Raw genomic sequence first — 27,217 nt, 5'->3', positions numbered from 1 at the left:
TATGAAGTGGAAAGGTCAGACAATCGTAGTTATAAGAAAATTGTGTAATATTTTGATCTTTTGCCTTTGACCTATGTCCTGTGACCTTGAGATGAATTCTTAGGAATGTTTTATTTATACATTATTATCGACCAACACCGTCCTTTTCACAGTTAATCCTCATGTTTGTTTAATTATGCTGTCAGTTTATAGTCTTTAGTTTCAAGTCAAATCAATTATTAGTAAAGGTTTCTGTTAAGTCGCCTTCTCGCTCGCCCATCGTCATGTTAATAACTAACACACTAACAATAAATTAAGTAGAAAAGCCATTTTTAGGCTAAACTCTTGATACAATTGAAATGTTATTATTATAGTCGCATGTGTATTTTGTTAAATAGTGAAGTTCGTTCATTCGTTCATTCTTGAAGTATTTGGATGAAAGCAAATTATCTGGACCACCTATCTGGTTTTCCTTAGGCTTTTTGGAACTGGCTTCAGTGTCTAAGAAACTTCCGTGATTTTAAAAGAATATTTTACTTCTGAGATAGAAAAAGTCCTGAAATTTTGACAGAAAATGTATGAGCTAATGTGACATTGTTTGATTGCTGGTGTAAAAATTCTGTCAACATTGTCAGCTCATGTGGAAAAATGTATAAGAATTTCATTTCACCGACTGGTTCTTAAAGGTTCTAAAAGACCAGGTTAATAAACTCACGAAGGCTGTTAACATCTCTGTTAGCTTGGAGACAATTTTTTTTTTTGTCAAGTTGAATTCGTCATATAAACTTTCACAAGCCTAGTTGGCGCCACAGAAAATCTTTGACGCCACCGCCTTCGCGATCAACTCAGAAGTGTCTTCCCGTTCTTTCAGAACATGCTTAACTTTAGACATAGGAACAACAAAAAAAGCGATAAATATGTCAAACCTTTTTGAACAATGGTAATCAAAAATAGAATTTAAATTATTCTGAATTCTGGATATTATATTTTTAAACTTCGGAGATATCGGAGATTGAGAGGGGAGGGACATTGGTGGACTTTTCCCACGTAGATTATATGTTATTTTAAGCACAGATCGGGAAGTATTCACCACCTGGGTCAAAAACCCATCTTTTTGGTCCTAGTGACATAATATATATTACATGCCATACGAAGCTGACAATAACGCTTCACTGTGAATGTACGAGTACCTTTTTCTGACAATTACAGCAGGTAAGTGCTAGCCTGAGTAGAAGTAGTGGGTAAAACACATAACAGTATTTTATGCTATGAAACGCTGTAAAGGGTATTTTATGTGCAATAAATGGTATTTGTCATTTCGAGCACATAAAATCCCTGCACAGTTCTTGTACCATCAATAGTGTTGTATATGTTGAGCGCCTGAATGAGTCTTTTGCGAACATAACACCAAAACACTCCACATTTCAGTCTAGTGCACTTTGAATGAAAAATCTGATTCTTGCATCTTGTTCAATATCGCAGCGCGACATATTGACACTATCATCTAGTCAGTTCCGTTCTTTGCTGAAGCAAATTCATGCTGAAACTTACTCTAACTGTATAGCGGACTAGTTATTATTTATTGTTATTATTGAGCAATCGTGCATAATTTATACGTCCGCAACTGGAAAAGCTTCCGAACGAATTACGTAACTACCCATCGATTATCATCATCATCATTATTCTTCAGGAGTACGTATCAATATTTTTTCCAGATTCAGAACCTCTGGTTTGGAAATCAATTGAGTGCTGAGTGTTGAGTGTTGAGGATATTCCTTATTTGTCTATTTATCTCATGAATAAAAAATGCAACTCATTTAAATGACGGTTGTCGCTTTGCATTATTTTGTTTGACATTTTCAGAAATATCTCTCACACCTTTTGGCCGATATTTCCCATTAATTTCTCGTCGATTCGACGAAATATTATATTTTGGAAATCTGTCAAGAACTATACCCAAGTTTTCGTCTTATCAATAAAAGAAACAAAATTTCTTATATTTACAGCGACTATGACATGGTGATTTTACCCATTGACCGTTGACCACTATGGTTATACCAATATGGCCCTTAGTTTAAAATTACTCTAATTATTGTGTTATCAAGAAAAGCAAAGAGAGTTATAGTTTTAAAGTCATGTTATAGTTGATTGTGTTTTGGTTTTCTTGGTTTTATGCGGCATCGCATGGTAGAGCTCTTTGAAGGGTCTTCCTTTTTTATACAAATAGAGTGGACTCTCAATTTGATTATTGGAAGACAACTTTTCCCACTTCCTAATTTGACCAAGGGGCAAATTAAGCTTCTTTTGAGAAAAAATCACAGATCGTTGGGCCGATAATACCTATTGACTCGTTAAATTAGAAACTTCGTCTGATAAATTTCTTTCTTGAAAATCGGTTGAGAATGGTGACCCTTCAATCAAAGTAACCTAGCGCTTATTTTTTGGGAATTTTACTTCTAAAAAAAATTCCGAAAAAATCCTGAAAATATTCTTGGGAGTTTTTCGGAACATTTTTAGAATTTTTCGGAATTTTCAGAATAAAAACTTCTAAAAATTAGCCCTGGCAAAGCAGGTGTAGTTACGATCCCTTAAATAGTCAACATATACTCCGAAAGCAGATTTAATCTACATTTTCGAGCAACAAATGTATACAAAAAGAGAATCAATGTTAAATAAAGTTTTCGTTTGCCGTTTATTCATCCAAAACAGGAAAAAAAAATTCACCGCAACTGTATAAAAAAATACTGACCAACAGGTCATCAGGATTAGCTGGCTAGATTTTATTTTTCGATTAAATGTTAAACCGGATTATCTATTCAATGAGCATTAATTGATTGGCAATTAGAGGCTTCATTTAAGAGAGAGAATTTACAAACAAAAATAAAAAAAAGTTTTAACATCCACAATTCCATTAAAATGTTTGAGGCAAAACAAGTCAGATTGATGGTTTAAAACACTTGCATCTCATTTAGCAAAAATGGACATTTCGACTAAGTTAACTTTATTTCATTAACAAAAATGGACATTTAAGTAAAGTTAACTTTTTCATTTAGCTGCAAAAATGGACATTTCGACTAAGTTCGGTTAAAATCTCGTATATATTAGTTCAATGTCATTTCTTTACTCTTAACGAATCATCGGTACAATAATAAAAAAAACCGTTTTGATGCTTATCGTGATAATCCATGACGAATTGTGTACACATTCCAATAATGTTATTCCATTAACAATAGACCATGTCATTGGGTTAATTATTATCACGCATTAAAAATCAACGTTTATCACCGAAACACATTTCTATTGATTCACACAATTAATTATCTATTATAGGCACTAAAAACACTTCACTTCATAAACTATGATTACCAGTTTTGTATTATTATACATCCAAGAGTTACACATTTTCCGTGCCCGACTAAATAACACAATCGTAATTTTCGGGGTTGAATTTTTTTTTCCCGTAAATGACAAACAGCAATATACAAACTTCGCACAGTAAATATTTTTCGAGAAAAAAATTCACGTTCACCAAAGTCAACACCGATTAAAACCAGTCCCGTTTGCTACAACGTCAACGTCATTTCTACAACTGACTACATGTTTGCACGATAAACGTTATAAAACGGAAAATTTTTCCGAGCGTCGAATGTTGAATGAAAACGTTATAGCGATACGTATATAAAAACATCCATGTTTAGTAGCCACATAATGTTGTCCTTTTCATATCACCCCCGTACCTATCCTATTACATTATACGAGCGTGAATTGAAAACGAAAGGGACAAATAGATTTTCATTTTATTTGTGTTTTCTTTCAATTTTCCGATTTTCCTGTTGTTGTATTTTGAACCGAATATAATGTAATATCACAACTGAATCTGTAGTAAAAGTAAATGTGTATACAAATCAAAAAATAAAAGATACCAAAAAGATAACTCGTTTGTTATATGGATCGTTTATTTTGAAGATAATGGACTTTTCTCACAAACCAGAATATATCCCAAAAACTTGTATGTTTTTAAGGTAAGGGATAAAGGGAAAAAAAATCAGAAAGTTAATGGAAACAAATCAAAAGGTCATTTGCAATATATAAAATTGGCGCGTAAAATGGTTATTCAATTATAGAATAGGTTTAATGGCTGTGGGAATGTCTTTTCAACTCGTATGGTTGAGATGGGTTACGTTAAACGGAAAATATATGCGATATCATTTAAATTTATCGGCGTTAGGTTAGCTATTTGCGTACCTGTTTTGGACGATTGATTTTAGGTAATTTCACGAGTTGCAGCCCAAACGAGAATACCACTGCTTCACCTTACATTTTTTTTTTAATATTTCTAAAATTTCGATGAGTTTCACACAGCCATAAGCTTTTTCTCTATTTAAGTTTTCTATTTGAGAAATAATTGGAACATCGAATCTCCAGCTATGTCGTGAGGTTGAGATTACGATTCAAATTAAACTCTTCACTTTTTGCAGTGCCGTTGCAGAACATTTTTTCAAAGATTAATTAGATTTCTAAAATCTAACAAATTAGAAATCTAATTAATTTTTGAAAAAATGTTCTGCAACGGCGCTGCGAAAAGTGAACATTCTCATGACTCATTTGGGTGACGTATGGAGGGTCTATTTCCACTAGTTCACTGGTGGCCTTACTTTTCGTTACTAGTGGCGAAATGTAACTGCATTTCATCACTAGTGATGAAAAGTAACAACACGAAAATATGAAGCTAAGTATACATATGCTGAAACACCAGAACTGCTTTATGAATTTTGATAATGGAAATAATTTTGAAAATTGTGTAAATTATTACAGAACCGACGCGATACAAAATTTTTCTGTTTACACTATGACTGTGAATGATTCAAAGGCCGGGCTTCTTTGATTAAAGTAGCTCAACAATTTACGAAATCTATTAAAAACACATTTGTAGTGAGTTTGCATTTCAAAAGCTTAGTTTCCGCACCTTGTATGCAACTCACATATACATCTAGTGACGAAAGCAACACGATTTCGCAGCTTGTTGCATAATTATTTCATGCTTACTCGTGTTTGGACCCCTTATCAGCCACGGAGAAAATTGAGCTTGGACCCTCCACTCTCTTCATTTATTCATTATCTCTCAAATTCATCTACCTTTCCGCATAATTCCCTTGTTTACCATACTTTGACCCAGGATGATCCTACGGCGATTGTAAGCAACTCGTGATGAAAGTGGGATTTTTGAGGACAAGCTTACGACTATGCCTAAAAACCCCACTTATCGTCACTTATCAATCTAATCCGTTCTATATCACCTCTCTTATGATTGGTACTTTGGCACAAAATTTTAATTCAAATTTTGCGCCAAAATATCATATCCTGTGAATCACTTAATTGACTGGGAACATCGGTGACTTTTAAAACTTTGATAAATCTAAAATTTAGTATGCGAAATAAGAACTTAGGGCCGATAAGCCTTCTTCTTCTAACACTTCTAAGGCTCACGATCCTCTGATTCGATTTTCATTTTTTTCTGGAAAGGAATAGTCAATACCTACCAATTGCCGCTTCTTTTATTCTTACAAAATTTATTTTTTCGTAGATTTACTCAAAAAAACCTTAGCTCAGGACATGTTTTAGACATTTTTTTGCTGATTTGTCATTTCTAATCATGGAAACCTAGATCAATTCCCAATGTAAGAAAGTCAAGCGCGAATCTATGAGACCTGGTACTTCGTAGGGGCCTAAAAAAAGTAAAAGAGTAGTATCAATATAATCGATGAGATCGGTTGCAGCCTCTTGAGGTGAATCGTAAATACTTATAAATATTTGTATTTGTGGTACAGACTATAACCTCACATCTATTCTATCAGAAAATAATTCAAGAACGCAAGCCTTATTAGTCTCATGTGTATAAAAAACAGAAAATTTTTTCTTTAGCGATGAGTTAAAGTCGAAAGAAGGGAAAATAAATGATCCAACTCTGCGAAAAGTTTGTTGTTCGCAGATTTAAATATAATTGAATCATTTCGTTCAATTTTACTCAACTAATAAAAAAATGCACGATTGGCCTTTACTGACGGCCTTTAAATGTAAACACAGTTAAGCGTGTTAAAGGGTTACCGATTCCTACACGAGATTGTGGATATTAATTTCAGCAAGAAGAAATTGTCAAGAGATTTGCGTAATGTTTGTGGAAACAGTAGCACAGATATCGACTTTCTTGCATAGTGAAAACGAACTTTGACAAGGCGTCACCCACAATCATTTGCGTAACCAAGTGTCTTTTACGAGTGGTATTGTTAGCCGATGCGAAGGGTTACAGTCAATGAATGAGTCTTGATTTCATGATTTTTCAAAAGCACAACATATGGACGCCTTCATTAAAAATTAATTTCAAAATGTTATTTTCCTGTAGAATGAAAATAAATTAGAAGAAAAAAATTGAAGAGATTCAATTCGGAAGTACTTAATTATTCAAAAATCATGAAATACAGAAAATAGTTATTTATCTACCAAGTAGTCGCGCCGACATCAGTATCAGTGCCGTTTTCAAAGAAATCGGAAAAAATCAAGGATGGTTAGAGAAGGGACGAATGTTTCTTTTTTTAAGAAAAACTACAGTTAAGCCCAACCAAATTTGTGACGTAACTTTCTGCAGCTGTTTTTCAGCTGGTCCACTCATACAACACTATCTTATTCGTGTTTCTATAGATTTACCTATACCCGGCGTGCATATGACTATTTAAAAAGTATAAGGCAGTGATGTGGTATTATAAGACAAGCAGAAAAACAGTTGACAAAAATTGTGTTAAAATTTGGTTGGAATTAACTGTTTGAAAAGACTCAGAATTCAACTAAAGAACTTTAAATTTTGCACGGAAATCAACTGTTCGCAAAACATGAAATTCAGAATATAATGACCACTGATATGAATTGTACATCTTAGCAGTGAATGTTTATAACAGACATAAATATCCCACACATACATTACCAGGGTGAGCAAACTTTTCTCGCCATGGTTTCAGCATGAGAAAAAAATTTTCGCCCTCCTTTTCGCCGTAGAAAAAGTAGCCCCATAATACATTTAAAGTAAGCGTTGATTTCCGCAACAGAATTGCAAAAAATTGTTTTCCTAATTGGAAATAAATGGTGTATAGAATCGACAATTTTAATTCGTATCTAAGGCGGTATCAAATGAATAAACTAAACATTCAATGTAATGTAATGTAAACAAAATTCAAGATCGATTTCATTTAATTTTTTTTTTGTAATCGTTAGTGCGTAGCAGGTCACTTAGAACATATTTTATTGTTGCCGACTAGCACATTTTTGATTTTTTTTACCATGCCCTGAACGGGTCGTTTTAAAAATTTTCAAGAAAGACAACAACGACTTATGTCAGAATAGTAAATTGCTATACCAGTGAAGGAATTTGATATCTCGTATCCAGATGAGCTTTAGCCCGAGGTACTTTTACACATCGTGATACGAGATATCAAATTATTTCACGTGTATAGTACGGTGCTTTACTTTAAGAGCGAGGGAATAGTATGTTACATGAAGTATATAACGAGACATGTACGTACACGAGCCCTTGCCCGAGTGGTAGTACATTTCGAGTTATATACTTCACTTCATACTTCCTAAAACATACTATTCCCTCGCCCTTACAGTAAAACAAGCACATTCCCTCACTAGCAAAGTATAGTTATTTTCATCATAAGGAGAGAAACCACGAAATTACAGTATACGCGTGAACTCGTATGACGAGAGAATTATTTTGCATAAGTATGTATGTTTCGTCGAGACGCATACATACACATATGCAAAAATAATTCTCGTTGGATACGAATTCACACACATACTGTGATTATATGATGAACACAATTTTATACGCTTTATGATACGAAAAACAGAAAAAAACATAAAAGAGCAAAAGAAAGTGAGAGAGTTAGCTCCGCCTTCGTATACATCAATTCAAAACAGGTCGCATGCGAGTAAAACATCATCTATATCCCTAGACCTGTTTACAAGGTCTGCTAAGAGAGAACTAAAAAACTATGGTTTCCGATAACTTTCGGTGAGTGATTTCGTCTGTTTTCGTATCATGAAGCGTGTAAAAATATTTGCAGCTGGGCAATTGACTAAAATCTCTGGTTTCATTTACGACGTACCCGTTATGCACGTATTCAACTTAATTGTTTATCTCAAAAATATCAAAGTTTATTTGACCATCACATAAAAATATTATGACGGCCGAATAAATAATATAAAAAGAGAGACCATTTTCGCAATATTTTCCGTGGTAAAAAACTCTTACACCCCCCAACGCACATAAAAAATGGGTGTGCGTGTGTACAAATATAAAGAAAAAAAAAAATTTTTTTTTGGTAAAAAAATGTATTCTTTCAACCGTAGTTAATACAAAGTGGCAATACGTAACCGCAACTATGTAATAACAACCCATTTAAGTATTAAATATAATTTTCTTTGTATATAAATCTGAAATGATCTAAATGTAATTTATTTTTTGATTGGCACCCAGATTATAAGTCAATTTTTTGCCATCAATATTAAGACCAAGACAAATATAATCTACCCCTCGTTGCGAATAGTAATGTTTCGATAAGATATTTTTCTTGATAGGAATGTCATATGAAATAAATTTTCTTTTCTCTTTTTTTTCTGATGTTCTTCGCTGCTTACATAAAAATGAAAAATTGAGAATAATATTTTGTGTTTTTTGGTTGGTGATAATTTAACATATATATTAGATGAAGTGAGAATAATATATTTTAGGATTATCCTATTCTAGTAAATAAATGGATTTTTTAATGCGAAAGAAAAGCTATGGCGACACGTACGATAAAGTGAATATAATTAGGAGATTCAGGACATAGTTCGTGAAGAATGTCCTGAAAATCGATACACTGTAAAATGACCAAAAAATACGGCGCGAGATTTTGAATGTTTGACCGATAATTTTCGTTTTAGGGGTCGTACACAAATGACATCCCGCTTTTTCAGTGCTGCCATCAGATTAAAATCAGTACGATAAGTATGCATATTTTGGAGTACTCGACAAGTATGCATATTTTAGAGTTAATAGTGTGGACCATTTAGAAAGGGTAGGATTTACCTCTGTCCTGAAAAGCTAATCGATAAATCGATAAATCGATAAAAACATTCAAATTTCACGCCACATTTTTTGTCAAATTTTCATCATTCGAGGACTTGGATAATGAACGTTCGCAATTCAGTGTTCCCATACAGGTCTTAAATCTTTAATATATAGGAGCAATGTATTACAGACACCCCCAAATGTACCTCCTAAATAAGACATAAAATTTATCTTCCAAAGATGCGAATTTCTCTACTTACAACTTTGTCTGGCAACACTGAATTGTGAACGTCCCTAATGGATGGGCTGGTACACAGTTACATGATACATGATACATGAAAAATTAAACGATTATTTTTGAAAAAATTTTGGCAGATGCCCCAATATTCTGTCGACATATTTCAATCATTTTGCATCGGCCTATTTTACAAGGATTTTTCGCGAACTATGTACTTACCACAGAAAATGTAAGAGGCAATGCCTCATTGGGGGATCTGTCAATATTATTTTATTTTTTCATTTTATTTCATGCATGATGTAAACGCTCATTTTTTAGGTATTTTTCATGCATTTTGCACGGTCTCACAAACTGTGAACTAGCCCTTACAATTTATAAGCGAATTCATAAATATGCAGTTTTGTTGTATCATATATTCGAATGTTTTTCAAATCGTGTAGCGATAGTGTTACCTCAATGTGATCGGGACCTTGGGAAATGTTGTAACAGTTACTAGACAACAACTCGTAAGTTACGATATAAGACGGATATATTATTATAAATTGCTCTCAACAGAGACTGGATGGAGAGTTCACTAAAAGCGTACTGCATCAATTTTTAATAGAGTTGAATACTGGGTCTACAATCCGTAAAGTTGTGTCCAAGGTAGATATAAATTGGGGAGGCAATGTCATATATAACCGAATCAGACGTGAAGTAACCAACTTTAAAAAAAAGTGTCATGAGCAAGATACGTTTCAATATCATTACCTCCCCAACTATATCGACCTTAATTGTCTCCTTCGAAAGGTGTCAGAATTTTGTGGTTCCAGTTATTTGGAATACGAACAACAAGTGGAAGTCTACTGAGTAGATGTCTACTCCTGTGTCACGAACTTACCCTGATGTTGTAACGTTAAAACAATTCCTTAATGGGTCACTCGTAGATTTATGTAAAAGCCGACATAACACGCAAATGAGTTATGTGAAATTTACAAACTTTCAAGTACCAAAAATCAAACCTGAGGGTTTTCCAAGGATCGTTCGAAAGCTTGCTATTTGAATGACCCCTGACCGTTTTACCTACTCACAAAATAAATTAAAAAAAGTTGAAAAGTAAAACACCATTCAACAAATGCACATTTAACGACAGTTTACTTGTTTAAGTGTTTCAAGCAACAGAAAAGTGTTAATTATTTCAATGAACCACTTTCAATAATAGAGTTGAACAATTTAGTGATACAAAATTCTAATATGAAGCTAATAAATTCACGCTACAACCATTTATATTAAAACATGACAAACACCCCGGTTAAAAGATCTTAATCCGAGTTGGCCTTAATTGCAAGAAACCAAATTATAGAGCATAAAAAAACATTCATTAATTAAATCTCGTTCTATTCCTTTTCCGGTTGCTGAATGTTATTTTCTTTTTTCTCGCCTTCATTTTCTATTCATGTTAAAAAGTTCATAATCAAACACACCCCTTTCGAGCAAATTATAATCACCCGATGATAATCAACTTAATGACTAATTTTAGATACTTTGAGTTTTCCTTTGGTGCCCAACGAACAAGTCAAAGAGAACTTTATACGTATACGTATATATATTAAACATGGAACGAAACACTTATCTCAACATGTATTTACAGAAAGAAAAGTTTAAAATTAATTCAAAGTTGTGGAAAAAATTAAAATGGAGATAACTTTTGGTCCGATGAGAATTTTCATAATAACTTTTTAATAGAGAAAATTACAGACTTTCTGAGAGTTAACACTGTAATGGGGAGAAATATTATTTCTTCGCTTTTTTTTCAAAAAAAAAAGGAAAAATTGTCGAAATTTAAAAGCAATTCAATCAAATTGCAATTGGTCATAAAATTTGACAATCGACACGCAAGTCACGAAACCGTAATTTTATGTTATTCGGAACAAAAAAGCCCGCTTCGCTCCATTCTCGGAAGTTCCGTTCACCACCGCACCGTGGTCAAAAACGCACCTTTCTGTTCCGTGTGACATATACTATTTTTCATTCAGGCTGACCAAAAAGTCACATTCCGAACGAGTCATAACAACAAACACTGCCGTAGGAATCTACCTTAATATCAAATAACAATTGCATGAAATCCTTTAGTAGAGGTTTTACTCCATACAAAACACAATTACATAGTGTATTTTGTGACAAAGGTCTGAAAATTTGACTATCGGTAAATATGGACTTCCAGAGTCTAATGCGATGTGGAGCCCAAAATTTTAGCCGGGGGCTAGGTACGTTTGATGAATTATTGTGCAGCCGCCATGACTCATACCATAAGTCAAATGAAAGAGGAAAGTCCAAAGTTTTTTTTTGACACACTTTGGTTTTCCAAATTTTCCATTTTCGTTGGACTTTTCCGAGCTTTTCCGAAATGTCAGAAAAAAAGTTGAGTTTAAAAATGAGATAACTCGTGAAATTTAATTTTTACAGAGAAACGATGTTCAGAAGGTTTGTTCGTCATGAAATTCTCTACGGAAATAAGGTATCACACTCTTTCCTATCTTTAACGGTGGCGGATATGGAACCGATTTTCCGCTTTCCCACCATATAATGCTAGAAATGAAAAAATTATAATTATTAACAAAAGTTAAATTTTTATTTTGTTAGGACACTTGCTGTTACGATACAGAAAGTTGTTTCTGTTGTACATGATGTCCCCAGTTCCTCATCCATATGGTCCACCAGTCAGAACTCTGGAATTTTGCGACTTTTCAATGTAATTTTTGATTGTGTTCTAGATTTGGAACTTTCAAAACTTCTCCAGCACAAAGTACCCAAAATTTCAAAATTCCTCAATAATCCCTGACATCCTAGCTTATTATCCTGATAGGATATAGCTAGGAACAGCGTTGGAAGTGACACATGTTTTTGATTTTCAGGGATTTCTTGAAAGAACTGCGTAAAAAATTGATAAAAAGTGTATGCCATTTCTGATAAAATGTATATTTTGCAGTGCCGTATTAACAAGATGGGCTATAGGGGCTTACTCTCTGTCGCTCGGAAATTAATAATGAATCATACTAAACTCCTGTGGCTTACTTATGATGAATAACTTTCAACTTTAATGACAAATGTCGCCTTCGTCGCATTTGTCTCATTTCTTAAAAGATGAGGCATCATAGTTTGCAAATTTTGTGGAGTGGAAATTTCTGATGAATACCGGGAAATAAGACTTTAAATTCCTAATTGGCCGTTTATTTCCGATCAGGAAATCAGTTTATCGCCAGGGAAATTCACCTTATTTTGAGGAATATCAATTTGCAAGGAAGATACTTAATACTTATAATATAAAGACTCTTCATCTTTATCGATTATGGAAAGATGTCTATTTCAGAAATAAGCTGAAACATATTTGAGTTACCTAAACATAGTTTTATTTATGGTATTTACAGCTTCTATTGTTCGACTAACATTTTTCTCAAAACTCATCAAAGGAATGTACCAATACTCTCTCTGGCAAACAAACTTCGTTTTGACGCTGTCAAATTACCACTTTATTGCTTTGTTTGTGGAATCATTTACTGTTCACTAATTTCTAATTTTACATGTAAATTGCAAAGGCTATGTTGCATTTTTACCACCTAAAGGAATGTAGTTAGGTTGCTAGAAAGGGTATTGAATGTACTGATCTTTAAAGTTTAAATGTCAAACGAAATAATCATTTAAGACCGCAGTAAACGTTGGCTACACTACATAATGTTGCACTTGTTTTTTTACAAAGTTTACGTTGTTATTACCTTTTCTCCGCTTCTCTCATTGTTAGGAGCATAACCAAATAACCAACGGCTACATCACTAGGATATCGATGCCAATGTTATCGTTAATAGGTTCGTGGAACTAAAAAGCATGTTTTATTAATTGGCGCTGGAAAACTAATAGCCCCGTGCAATTTATGATAAATTAATCTGCAATATGGCAGGTAAAGAAGTGAGTTTTAAGCTTTGTGAGCTTTTGAATCGACAATTTTTTTTGTATTTTTACGAAAATCAAAAACACATCAATTATAATTCAAATTTATTTTGATAGGACAGCCAAAATTGAAATAGGACAGATGACAAATAAAAAAAAAATTCCATACAGTAAAAAATTGCATAGAGATAATTTTGATAGACAGGCTTGTATGAAAATCAAACATAACGACGAAAAAATCTTTCGATTTTCATACAAAATTCACATTTTTAACAGTCAAAATTTATATCTACTAGGCCCCACCTTTTGGGCGGGTCAGGTCACTTGACTGATCACAAATCACTGATACAAACTCTTTCGCTTGAGTCCAATTTATTTTTTCATAGGCTGAGACTGCATGCAAATGGCAGTAATCTAAAAAAAATCTTTGGAATAAACCATCAAAAATACTTTTAGTGTTTGCAAATTTTCTTGTAAATTTGCGGAAAGATTTTTAATCAACCATAAATCATAAATTAAATACAACGACTCGTGTGAATTACGACCCTCGCTTCGCTCTGGCCGCAAATTTCTCACTCGTAAGAGCTTTAAAATGTTCTGTTTGATAGACAATGTTCTGTTGTCTATCACACCCGTGATAGTTGACTATCACACCCGTGATACTTGACTATCACACCCGTGATAGTTGACTATCACACCTGTGATAGTTGACTATCACACCCGTGATAGTTGACTATCACACCCGTGATAGTTGACTATCACACCCGTGATGCGTAATAGTTGGATATAACTAACCGACAAAATCAAATTCCATCACAGTGATCTTTTTACATTTTTCGTTACACGAAATGATATTTGAGGAAAAATAGCTAGTTTGCTAACTAATTAGTAGATGGGGTTGTTTTGCGCACTAGATGTGAAACGAGCGAAGCGAGTTCGGCAGCATATCGTGGGCGCAAAGCTCCCGTTCACTACAGTATTATGAAGTAAATCCATGTCTAAATTTCACAGACCATTACTGTACTCTGAAAAAGTGCATTAAATGTAGGATGATAATGAGCGTGCATTAAGGCTGAATACTGAATGTACACATTACATAAGTTCTACATACAATAAGACTATATGTCGCAAGAACTCTCCAGTTAAATGGCAGTCACAACGTGTTAAATTTTGTGACTTTATATTTACAAAAGTCAAAATCAATGACGCATTCTTCCCAAATTATCTCCCATTTCCAATACGTCTCCGACTTTTTTATATTTTATATAAATACAATGTGTACACTACACATTACATAGTCGAGGAATAATGATTTTATTCAAGTCCTGAAGAGGCGAACATCACATGCATATCTTAATTGAAACTCACAATTTTCTACATTTAGACAAGTGTTGGCAAACAATTTATATAAATTTTCGACGAGCTTCTTTTATGTACAACGCCCCTTTATATTTTATGTAGCCGAACGAATTGACTTGATAAAAGAAAATGTTTCCGTTCCCATAGATATCATTTATACGTGCGTACAACCGCATATGGAAATCTTATGTTAATATGGCAAATTGAGAAGAAAATGTCTTAGTCGACTATTTGTACAAAGCAAATTTTGTACGTGATATTGTTCACCCAGTACATAAATCTATCCAGTGAGACTTTCTTTCAATTCTACACTGGAAAAAGATTGCGGTAAAATACGTAGACAAAGACAAACGTTGGGTCAGCGGTTTGTGCACACATAAAGCTATATACTCATTTCGTTACATTCATTGTCACGGCTGTATTACTCTCACCTTTCAATGAAGTTCTATGACAACTTAATGTTAGAATTATTAGAATTTTAGATTGATGGATGAGAAATACTTATGAAACTTAAAAATAATTTTGACTCAATAAATTGACCTCCATCAACCTTTTGAGTGCAAGAAACATTTTACGAAGCTTATGACTTTAAGTTCCATGCAGTAGCTGCAGTACAGTTCGAGTTTAACAATTCACACCATAAGTGCGCCAAAAATTTAAATATTTACAGCTGACGGAGTAAATAACACTGACATCATATAATAAATATCTAAAACTAAGCGTTAAAATGACCCGCTATGCAGTGTGTTTTTTGAAATGGGAGGCGCACTTACGGCGTGAATTGATGTTGACAACTTTTTTCCTTAAAAAAGTACAGAAAGTTGCTATATTAGGTGTGTTATCGGTTATCGATATACTTTCGACTATCTAATACAAGTGTCCTCAATTTGTCCTAGGGTTAGCTTCATGTAAACGAAACAAAAAAAATTTGGAATTGAAGCGAAATAACCTGAATAAATTTTATTTTGGTTATTGTGACATTTCGTATTTCCCATATTGATTTTAGTAAAGGACTAATTGAGGACATTTCTTTACGATAATTTTTATAAACCAATTAGCACAGCCCAATTTTTAGAACTCAGATGTAGCGCTTTTAGTACAAATTTAAATTCTATCGTTAAATGCCTTTCAGCTTAGTAATAGTGTTTTAATACTATTAGGACAAATTGAGGACTAAAAATTATAATTTTCAAAGCTTTCAAAAATCTTGTATTTAGTTAAAGTTGATTTGAATAAGTCATTCCAGAAGCTTGTTACACTTAATATCGACGTGGATTATGATAGGACAAATTGAGGACATTTAATTAGGCTGAATAAGTATTTGCAGCGTCGTTACCAAAAAAGTAGTATTTCGACTTTGTACTACTAAACTGTCATACTACTAAGTTTTCATTGTCTAAAAAATAGGACTAATTAATGACATTTGTTTGGCATAAACACATTCACGACAAATACACAACTTCGGCTAGTTACTAAAATGCAGCGTTTCCCAATTTAGTACATGTGTCAATTTGTAACGCTACCCCATTAGCGCTGTCGGTAAATTTGGAAGTGAACACACAAGGTCTTGCGGGGTCTTTTTTCGACTGATTAAAAATAATACGTAAATTTAATTCATATAAATTATAAGAAACAGCTGGTTCACAATCAGTTTATTTACTCATAAAGCATTCATAATAGAAATCGGAGGACTGCGCGAAGTCAGTTTTTCACATTTGAATAGATTAAGATTAGCTCGTTCGGTAAGGGTTTTTTATGTCAAATTTATGTCCAAGGTCTGTAATTTGGGCTAGGTGAAGTGCTTTTTGACCAAGCAATATGCGTAACCTTTCAATTAAAAACAACAATGTGTGACAACTGGTAAAAAACAAAAATCAAAACCTAAGGCTTGATTTCCCCTTACAAGAAAACTCCTCCGTTTTGCATCCGTTTAGCCAAACCACGTCTCTTTTCAATTGTTCAAAGTGGTATCCACGACATTTGGATGTGATTGCATGAGAATTGTGCGGTGCAGACTGAATTGGCGAGCTTTTTCGAGTAAATGCGATGTGCGCTGAACTTGTGCCGTTTCAGGTCGATGTCAAACATGTAGGCAACGGAGAGCAAAAAGAGTGCTTCTTTTGTAGGTGGAAATCAAGACTAAACCGGTGTTGATCCACTTGTCAACTGACATTACATGAACAAATTCCTCAATCTATTTTGGCTAAGAAACCACTCACATCAAATGTTTTCGCAGGTCGTAATTCTGTGGTGATTTGAGAAACAATAAATTAGTCATTTGATGGCAGTAGTGTGAGTTGATAATACGGTACATCTATATTGTTAAAAATTTCTGGATGAAGAGAAATAAAAACTTTTTTTTACATTTTTAAAATGTATCTTCAGCACATCTTTACTCCTTAAATGAAAGTGTTTTTAATTGATAAAAAAAACTCTGTGGCACTAGAACCAATCCAAAGATGCATTCCAGCATAAAATATCTCTGATAAAGCCTCTGCTATTTATCAAAGAAGTTTTATTTACAACAACAAAAAATGTCTTTCTCAAAAAGAAAATACCAACATCTTGAATTTCCAGATCCAACTTCAAAACAAACGTTTTCAATTCCTGCGACTTAAACATAAAAAAAACTCTAACAACTACAATAAAACCGAAAATTATTTCTTTTCTTCGGAAAACAGTTTACGGTTTGTTGTTGTTTTTTTCCCGTCTTCCTTCTCGGTTTTTTTTCCCGCAACTCGTTTTATTTATCCAGTTTTCAAAATATTGTGTTATCTACTGTTTCTGCCACTAAAAATGTCATCACATGAGAAAAAGGGACAGTTTCGATAAGAGAACGTTCATATAAAACGAAGATTTTATATCTTTCTTTTGAAATGGTGTAATAAATTTTTTAAGGGTGGCTTAACGTGGGGTACACCATACAAAAGCAAATGTGTTATGTTTTGTGTACTTGTATACAGAGCCCATGGAAAGTGAGTGTATATCACGTATTTTTATATATTTGTATATATTTGAAGACTTTCAAAGACTTTACACCGCATCTCTAATATAATATTTCCGCAATGTTTGTCAAGTGAACGAATGTCACGTTTTTATTCAAACAAATTGTTTTAAATTTTTAATATCAATTTAATGGAATATGATAAGGGTGTTTGACTTCCTCTGTAACCACTTCGTTCGCACTGTTTTTCTTTTCTTTTTGTAACATTTTTAAATTTTATTGAAGTTTTTAGCAGATTTTCATCGAATTGCTACCCACTGTGAGACAACAATAATAGACACTTTAACATGCATAATATGCTCTGAATTGCACAGCTTCGATTTAAAGAAAAAAGGTTGCTGCGGATGCTAGATATAGTTTCAAAAGTGATATGGATTCGTTCGCTCTTCTCCGACGATCGAAAACTTAACCTAACGACCGCATACACGTTGCTTACAAATTTAGTATGCCTAAAATCAGACAGAGTCCACAGCTGCCTCGCTGAACCCATATTTCGAGGCTGTGATGTTTTTGTCAGTTTGTTTCGGGAAGTTGTGGGCAGTCTCATTACTCAAAGTGACGAGAAATTCCATAACTGGCTTCGTTCTGATGTAAGAACCAGGGGCAATAGCATGGTGCTCTCAGTTACAAAAATGGGTGGCGCTGTCCATTTACTGAAGCTGAATACGTTCCGTCATCTCATGCTGTCAAGGAAGACTGGTCTGGCTAGAATAGCTTCAATTTGAGCATGATTCGTTTGTTCAAAAATCCGGAGTTCCATAAACATACCAAGTACATCAACGTGATGCATCACTTAATTCGAGAAAAGTTCAACGACTGCTGGCCAGGTGGAAGATGAATCAACTAAGCCGTTGACTAAACGTTTTTACATTAAATGTAAACAAATACAGCCAGAGGAAGTGAGATTTCAGCATGAATTTGCTTCAGCTGTTTTTCAGATGATCCACATATATGTAGTAGACCTATTTATCCGGTTGAAGGTGCTACACGCACACGTGCGGTAGTGGTAAAATCGTATAAGGACGTACAAAAGTTTTTATTGGTTGTGTGGATCAGCTGAAGCAAATTCATGCTGAAAATTCGCTGCCTCTGACTCTAGTGGGATTGTTAGATAAAATAGTCAACTTATGCATTTTAAATCATACACAAAAGGGCCTCTTGCCCATCTCCACTCAATCGAAATTTACTACAGTCAGAGACAATGAAATTTCAGCATGAATTTGCTTCAGCTGTTTTTCATCTCACCCATACATGCAGTAACATTGATAACACCATAACAAGACACATAAGCAGTTTCGATTGTTTGTGTGGAGCAGCTGAATTCATGCTGAAATTTCACTGCCTCTGGCTGTATTAAATACAAACTTGTTATCGTTCATATGAAACTGAAGTGTTTCTCTGCTCATAGTTTTCTTTGTTATGCTTTTTCATGAATTTTCTAGCATTGTCGACGATTTCTTTCTAGAATGTATATGTGATATATAGGAGCTATGTATGAACTTAATTTCTAGTTTGACGATGGCTTACATACAGCCGAAACTATGGTCGTCAGTTAAAGTTTGCTACAATCTGAACGGAACGGAACGTTCTATTCGAGCTAAACCCTCTTAAAATATTGATAAGTTTTAAGTGATTGTAAGCATTGTAAGTGAAAAAAAAAACGTTTCCACAATTCTTTTTAAACAAACCTAGTTATCATGACGAAGAGTTACAAACGATTTATTGTGAATCCGAACCAATTTTACCAGCGCCAGCGAATCAATCATATACTATACAATTTTCTAAAGGATTGCTCAATGCTATTTACTGTAAAGTTATGAACACTATTGTGCTATATGGATAGAGATGCTACAGCTTTTGTATTTTACCAAACTCGCTAACGTTCCTTTGAATAACATTCGAGTTTCCATTTATACTTTTCGTTTCGTTTCAACTTAGCATTCAGATTAGATATACGCTCATCCTTCGGGAGAAATAACTTTACAGAGCTAAGGGAATCGGTGTGGAAATGCTACACCAAATTGGGAATTCATTGTATTTATATATATTAATGACTTCTCCAGTCTGGTATATACAACGACTTGAAGTACATTGATGAAATATGAAATAATAATTTCTTGCCAACACAAAAATAGGAATCTGTTTAAATTTTAAATTCTATCTTTTTGTTATTTCTACCTTTCCCCGTCGTCCCAAACGTGTAGGTGTCATCGATGAGAAGAAAATAATAAAAGATGAACAATCGTATACAATTCGATTTCCGAATGTACAAATAGCTACTTTCATAACAAGGTTATCGTGACTTTTGTTTCGTCTCGTCATAAACATGAACGAAGATTTGATTTCATTTTCGTCGTTGATTGGGTGCACACCGCTTACATTTTACATACATTTTAGCACTTAAGGGCTTCACGCACTTTCGCGTTTAGCACTCCGTTTACGAACGAACAGTTGAAGCTCCTCCCATGTCTCATTGTCAAAAAGTAAACGGAGAACTAAAGTGCGATTACAGCTTAGCAGTTCTTTTACTAAATAAAGTCAAGTAACAACGATGAGATGAGGTCGGTGGATTAAAATTCTTATACATTTCTCCACACAAGCTAAATAATTATGTTGACAGTTGACATTTTGTGTAAAATTTCATTTCACCGGCTGGTTGCCACTTTTTGACGCATTTTTAATAATACCTTTCTTCCTAAAATTTTTCTGGTAAGATTTTTGTTGATAAAACAACAAAGTCTTATCTCTCAGGAGATATTGGTCCAATTGGAAAACTAATGGCTTTGTCGGAGTCCTGAGATCATGCGCTACACACTGGCATTTTGTTTGATCAAAATCTATCGAGTCGACATTTAATTATTTTTGCATTTACCTTTATCGTTTGACATTTGCCTTTATTGTCAGGATTTAGGGTTATGTTCGGCATTTATGGACGAAAAATCTGACGTTAAAAAATTCGAATTTGTACAAAAATGTAACGATTTCTTGTTGTTATGTTGGATTTTCATACAGACTTGCCTGTCAGAATTATTTTTATAGAAAAAAAAACCTGTGTAAATAGTGGATCGATTTTACCAACTTGAAATTTCCCAACCCCACTTGCATCCGATTTAGTAGTTCATGTAGTTTGCAATCTAACTGTATCATTAATTTTTCGAATCCGACTTCTTTTGAGTACCTCACAGCCGGCTACCGTGTGAACTTGTAAAGGTGTTGCTGCTCCAAACTAAATTATAGTTATCTGTTCTGCAAGTACTTTCTTTACCCCCACATGCCTATGTAGTTGTGCATGTGTTCGCAATTGCATATTATCAACAACTCATTTCAAGTTTGTGAAAAATATTACAATATTTGGCAGCTGTCACTACGATCCCTCACGCTTGCAGTGCGTTGATATTGTGCATTGTATCCTTTAACACCCACCAAAAGTGCTTGATTTATGTCCTAATTAGATAAATGCCTATTTTGATTTCCGAACGCAATTTCATATTTTTCTAATCACAATCAGGATATTAAACAATGTTCAATGAACATCTCACATCTAATAGGTTAATCCTTGTTGAAAAATGTTTCTTATTTGTTCTTTGGTAATGTTCCGCAATCTACCTGAAGCATCAGCAAGAAAAAAATCCAATTAATTACAACATTTTTGCGACAACATAAATATCCAAAGGCCTTTTTGGTTCTACTGTACTGGTGAACCAGTTACCAACCCCAATTTATTGTTGAGCAATGAATAAATCTTAGTAAATAATTGTTGTTCATGGATTCTTCGAAGTAACTCCAGGTCAAGAATGTAAACATCTTTTGATAAACTTTATATGTAACATGTAATCATCTATTGTCTTTCTATTAATTATTTGTCAATTTATTGACCGATATATCAACTGGTTAAGGTTGAAATTGAAATTACTGTAGGACTATCGACTTTCTATCCTAATTTTTCGATGTTTTGATATTGAACATATAAATACACCGCTCATGTGTGTTTATTTATGGCGATAATCATACAACATATACAACAAACAGAGCAAAAATCTAGGTCAAGATACGTAGAATGTATAATATTTGAAGATGGGCAAAATCCATTGGGTAGGCCCGGAAAAAAAAGTATCTAAAGGGTAATCAAAAATCAACAAAGATGAAATTTCTTTCAAAATAATGGAAAAATTTAAAATTTAGGATTTAGAAAAACTGTAGCCATGAACAGCAGGGGTGACGACTTCTAAGGACAAGCGAGGCTCGGGCACCACTACTCGAATGATGAGCACCACTACATCTTTCCAGTTTTACTTGAAAGAGCACAACTACTCCTAGATTCGCTTGTTGTATGAGCACCACTACTCCCAAACACAAGTTGGCGTCCCTGCAGCCTAGCTACTAATTTCACTATGTACCACAAGTCCTCTAATTTTTCCTTCTTTCCTAGAGCATCACCCGAGGTGAGATGCTTTCGCTAGTGACAAGAGTGATAATCAAGTCTATTGAAAATACTTTAGATGCCTGAATTGAGCTGAGTCCATTTAAGAACTATGAAAATTTGACTAGAGACCGATTTCGTACTGATTTTGTATAGCTTGATTTCGGTTCCATATTGTTTTCCTCTATCAGCGACCTTTCTTCAATTTCTTACGCCAATCTTCGTTTCTTGGCAAGAGCTTTAAGAATCGCTAGTGGGACCCAAGAAAATCAAGATATGTATGTTTTAGACACCCAACAGAGAAATGATAACAGATGTCGCGGACCCAACGGGTCGGAAGCAACGCCATCTGCAATGTATCGGTGATACTAGTTTGTGTATTGTAAAGTTCAAATTTGTGTACCTTACGGAGCTTGACTAAAACTCAAAAAGTGATTTTTGTGATGCTCATCGCACTATTTTGTCACTTCAGAATGTCTTTTGCTACTTCAGTATTACAATTTTTGGTTTGTGTCCATTCTGAACGCTCGAAAACTCATGACGCATTAATATGGATTGGTCGAAGTCCTTACATTTTTCTAGACCTCAAATGTCAGCCCTTCCAGGGGAATGCGTTTTAACATCTATCCATACGGCCGATTGGAGGTTTGAAAATTTCTCGAACGATTTTTAAGAGGAATCACCACTTGGCTAAATTGTAGCCTACATTTCTGCGTTTTTTATTATTTGATCGGCGATATCTTTAAAAAGAAAAAGTTTTTCAAAAATGTGGAACCATTATTTTCTGTAAAAGTATGTTAGCTTTAAATGAAAAATATTTTTTTAGCCATAGGTTTTATGTGCACCGAGAAAATCGTGCAGATTTTAAAATTTGCATAATCTGCACATAGCACATAAAACTATATAAAATATTTTTCATTTAAAGCTAACATACTTTTACAGAAAATAATGGTTCCACATTTTTGAAAAACTTTTTCTTTTTAAAGATATCGCCGATCAAATAATAAAAAACGCAGAAATGTAGGCTACAATTTAGCCAAGTGGTGATTCCTCTTAACCACTAAAGTTAAAGAAAACATCTCATACGGGTAATCATCTGTTATCGATAACGACGACAAAAATAATGACAAGCTCTCGGTAATATGGTCCTTCATATAGTCAAATTCATAAAAAAAATTGAAGTACAAGATTTGAAACAACTGATTAAAAATACTTTGATCGATGGAAGTAATAGATCCGATAATATTACTGGTAACAGGTTAATATGTGTTCAATTAAAAAACTACTATACGTGCTTTACGTGCTTTTTTATCGTAAATAACTATTGTTCAGTTTGATATCGATTAAAAAGTCCTTCGAATCAAAAATTCATTGACAAAAAAGTTTTCTGAAGATCTGTCTCATTACATCAGGTATTCTTATGAAATCTGTTTTGTCAGAAGTCAGAATTAATTTTCTTTTTTTTGTGTGCGTGCATCCATTTTAGTTAAGACTTGGATATTTTGAGGTCGACTTGAATTTTAGATTAAGGGATACCTGACCTATTCCGAGTCGTAGGTGTTGTCAGAAGAATTTCAAAACGTCGGCTTGACACCTCCCAAGTGTAACGGATACAAATAAAGTTACTAAACAAATTTTCAGAAAACAATTTATTCAAAATTGGCTGATATTATAGTTCGAATTTTTGAAAGTAATCCAATCGATGGAAATCTGGTTCCTTGAACTTTCCGAATGGAGTCGGAAAGAGAGCCAAATACTGACGAGCATCATCCGTTCCGTGAATTGCGTACGCATTAAATTTGGCAACATTCGGCGGTAAGTATTCAAATGGTATCACGTACGTTCCCGACCACGTTTTGCCATCGATCTTGGCCGAATAATTGTCGATATACAGTGGAGACTTGATCACATTACGATATCCTTGCAGTTGCAATAACAAATACTGCTCTTTCGGACTGAATTCAATTTCCAGATACTTTTCGTCGGATCCCAGAAGGAATACCTCTACGACTTCATATTCCCACAATTTATCCATCGATCCTTTCGGCACCGTATCATTAATGTTAGGATCGTCATAGAATGGTGCCTGTACTTTAATTTGTAAGTCCCTGGTGTTGGTGGTACTGTTATCAACATATTCGAACTGCACAAAGACATTGTCATGTTCGGGAACCGTTCGACTGTCCCATAACTGGTTGATCGTATAGCTCATCTTTTGGGATAGAACTGATTTTGCGAAAAGACTCACAAATAGTATTACATTCATTGAAACCTTGATGAAAGTCGTCATTTTGTATTCAACTTACGGTCTTTTAAGTTTCTCTAAGTTCTTGTAGAGGGTCTAAGTGAAATTCAGTAATCTGCTGTAAATTCGATGGTCGGAAGAAAACTACAAATTTAAGGATTTTCATTAGAATAAATTCGTTTTTATAAACACCTAAAATCTAAACTGTCACAGCACTGCTCCTAGCGTGAACACTGAATTGTCAAGTGACAAGTCATCATACAAAAGAAACGCAGTGCATACTGTGATTTCATCAGCTGTCGAATATCTTTTGTTCATGCTAGAAGCAGTGCTATGAAACATAATTAAAGTTTTTGTTTATATATATGATGTCATGGCTACTTTTTTGGCAATATAGTCACCTTCAGGACAAGAAATATCGAACTTGACAAACCAAGTATGGAGTCAGCCGTTAAATGAAATTTTGACACAGTCCATACATTTTCTGTCAAAATTTCATTTAATGGCTGACTGTCTCCCAACCATAAAAATACGATCTATAAATGAATATGTTCGGAACTTGACAGTAGAGTTCCGATTATATCGGATTAAATTTAGAACTTGTCTTGTCAGGTACTTGGCTACAAAAGTCACAGCTTTCGTCAAGCTGGATTTTGTAAAAAAAAAAAACATCAAGTGTCTGAGACGTTAACAGTTCCTACAATTATGAGACACCCTTAACGAACCCTCCACTTCACAAATCTATCCCCTAGAATAGAGTAGTTGTTTACTTATTAAACTGGGAATAGTTTGTTGACCACGGAACAAAATAATTAATTCCAACGAGAGATAAGCTCTCAATGTTTTTAAGAGAAATCATTCCCAAATTCCCATTCGTTAGACGAAATCGTGATCGAAGTTTTAAGGGGAAACGAATTTTACACAGTCACACTTTCGATCCAACACGCACTTGAAGTGGCAACCAAAACCCCGAACTAATTCCGAAATTTGGTTGACTGTGCTTAATGGCAATCATTAATTTGTTAATGACAGTGATTCTAGTTTTGTATAAATATGTAAAACATATTTGTATAATGGTTTGCTAATACCAGCTCGTTAATTAGATTACGTTCATTTGATTCATTTACAAAAAAACATTTGAGGTTCAACTTGGCTACATTTTTATGACATCATTAAACTGCACACATTATATTTTACCGGAAATTGCCTAATATTTTTCCAAATATGCAAAACACAAAATTTTTCAACACAAAATTCATTTTTAAAATTACCTTTGTCAATGCTGTTGTCATACTAACACATGACAATACTGATCGCTACGCAACGTTATCAACTAATATACAGAACCAGTTTCTCGTATCATGCCGTTTGGCTGTATGAGCAATACATTTTGTATATGAATTCTTATTTAAGAGGTTCTGAGCGTGCAGCACGGACACAAACCAAAAATGGAAGAAAAACGCTTTTGCGAACATTTCGTCAACAATAATTTTTTGGTTATGACTCTATGAATGCCGTTTTGACAGCTCAACTAAACAGTTTTTTGTAACACGCAAGACAATTTTAAAAACAACACGCTTTTTGTTGTGGATTATTGGTTCAAATTTTCGAGTGAATTTTGCATGTATTTTCATATGGAGAAATAAAAAAAAACTCAAGTAAAGCACAGAAAATGTGTCAATGTTTAAAATTACGTCGAATCCGTGACTTAAGGAAAATTTAAAAAATTTAATTCGCAAAATATAGAGCTACTAGATAGCGTCCATAGTCGAATTCAGAGATCCTGCCTGGTTTTACTCTGCCGTGGTCGAATCACAATTGGAAAGACAAACTCTTCACGGGTGAAAGATGTGAGTCCGTGACTGTATTTCAATGCTTAAAAATTGTGTTGCGCGTTAAAATCTTCAAAGTAAAGCCAGACATACCTTTTCATTTGCATAATACAATCTCATTGAATGCACGTATTGGAATTAAAATTAGTACATTACTATATCAGTGAAGTAATTTGTTATCTCGTATCACGATGAGTAAGAGCACCTCGGGCTTAGGCGGCTGCACAAGTCATCGGTGTGTGTCTGAACTGAACAAGTTAAATTTTTTTTTCTGCAATTTCGAGTCATAATCCACACTCTTCCATGCAGATGTATGCATACATTTTATGTCATTTGAATGGATTATTCTTTCATCGCGTGAAGATCGGATACACACCACTACAACGAACGTATTGTGAAGCGTTTCTCTTGTCAATGTATGTGTCACTTGCTGGATCATTCAATATTTATTTACATATGTGCAGTGTGAGGTATCATATTTTCTTCGTCATTAGAAAATTGTCTATTTCTGACGATTGGTCGAATGACATTTCTAAGAGGAAAAGTGCCACACTTTCTCTTCCATGAGGAGAAAATAGAACTTTTATCACTTGAACTGCCACTTTGTTTATGTTTTCAAAAATGGTATGGTGAATTGATGTTTTTTTGTTCCGTCACACCTCGTACATATGCAAAACGTTGTGTTCACTTGGGAGCGAAATTGCGGCCCTCGCTTCGCTTTGGTAACAACCATCGCTCTTTGAATATCTGTTTACATGTGAATTTTTGGTAGAAAATTTGTATTGTTTTGCATAAGTAGATGATTGATTATTGCATAAAAAAATGTGTTGTATCTACCACGATTTATATGATGGTATTTTTTCTGCCCACAATGTATTGTCAACCTCGGCCTCGTCTCAGTCTGACAATCCGAGAAAATATCTTCACATCAATCTTGGTAGATAAATAACTATTTTGAATTAATATGAATGTGTGGTATGTGGTATAACGTCTGTAACGTTACTTGCTGATTATATTACATGCACTACACTCCATAGATATGAGGTTGATAACATCAGACACTTTCGACGAACAAATATTTACTTGTCGAATATACTTACATTCATAAAA

At 34.1% G+C, this 27,217-nt stretch overlaps 2 protein-coding genes and 1 long non-coding RNA gene across 5 annotated transcripts in view; all 3 read right to left on the bottom strand.

Moving 5' to 3' along the window:
- The window catches only part of LOC119067582, a 134,242-nt gene extending 130,693 nt beyond the window's left edge, over positions 1–3,549 (bottom strand). For both annotated transcript variants that reach the window (XM_037170677.1, XM_037170678.1), the window contains exon 1: positions 3,104–3,549. The gene's annotated coding sequence lies outside the window, so the exon portion shown is untranslated. The remainder of the gene's footprint in view (positions 1–3,103) is intronic.
- Positions 588–20,568, bottom strand: LOC119067598. Its single transcript, XR_005085966.1, has 3 exons — positions 20,345–20,568; positions 12,746–12,755; positions 588–598 (listed from the first exon to the last, which is right to left on the bottom strand). It is a non-coding gene; the product is annotated as an uncharacterized LOC119067598 (long non-coding RNA).
- A 3,088-nt stretch (positions 20,569–23,656) lies between these two features.
- LOC119067591 (UPF0462 protein C4orf33 homolog) lies at positions 23,657–25,632 on the bottom strand. Of its 2 annotated transcripts, XM_037170690.1 has the most exons (3): positions 25,547–25,632; positions 24,337–24,419; positions 23,657–24,256 (listed from the first exon to the last, which is right to left on the bottom strand). In XM_037170690.1, exon 3 carries the CDS (start codon positions 24,240–24,242, stop codon positions 23,700–23,702), a length of 543 nt encoding a protein of 180 aa, XP_037026585.1. In that variant the 5' UTR covers positions 24,243–24,256; positions 24,337–24,419; positions 25,547–25,632; the 3' UTR covers positions 23,657–23,699. The 2 variants fall into 2 exon arrangements, with proteins under 2 accessions (XP_037026585.1, XP_037026584.1); XM_037170689.1 differs by having other exon boundaries at positions 23,657–24,419.
- Between the last annotated feature and the right edge of the window lie 1,585 nt (positions 25,633–27,217).

This window comes from Bradysia coprophila (assembly GCF_014529535.1).
Source record: "Bradysia coprophila strain Holo2 chromosome X unlocalized genomic scaffold, BU_Bcop_v1 contig_12, whole genome shotgun sequence".
Taxonomy (NCBI): domain Eukaryota; kingdom Metazoa; phylum Arthropoda; class Insecta; order Diptera; family Sciaridae; genus Bradysia; species Bradysia coprophila.
This window is presented reverse-complemented; position numbering and strand designations above follow the sequence as displayed.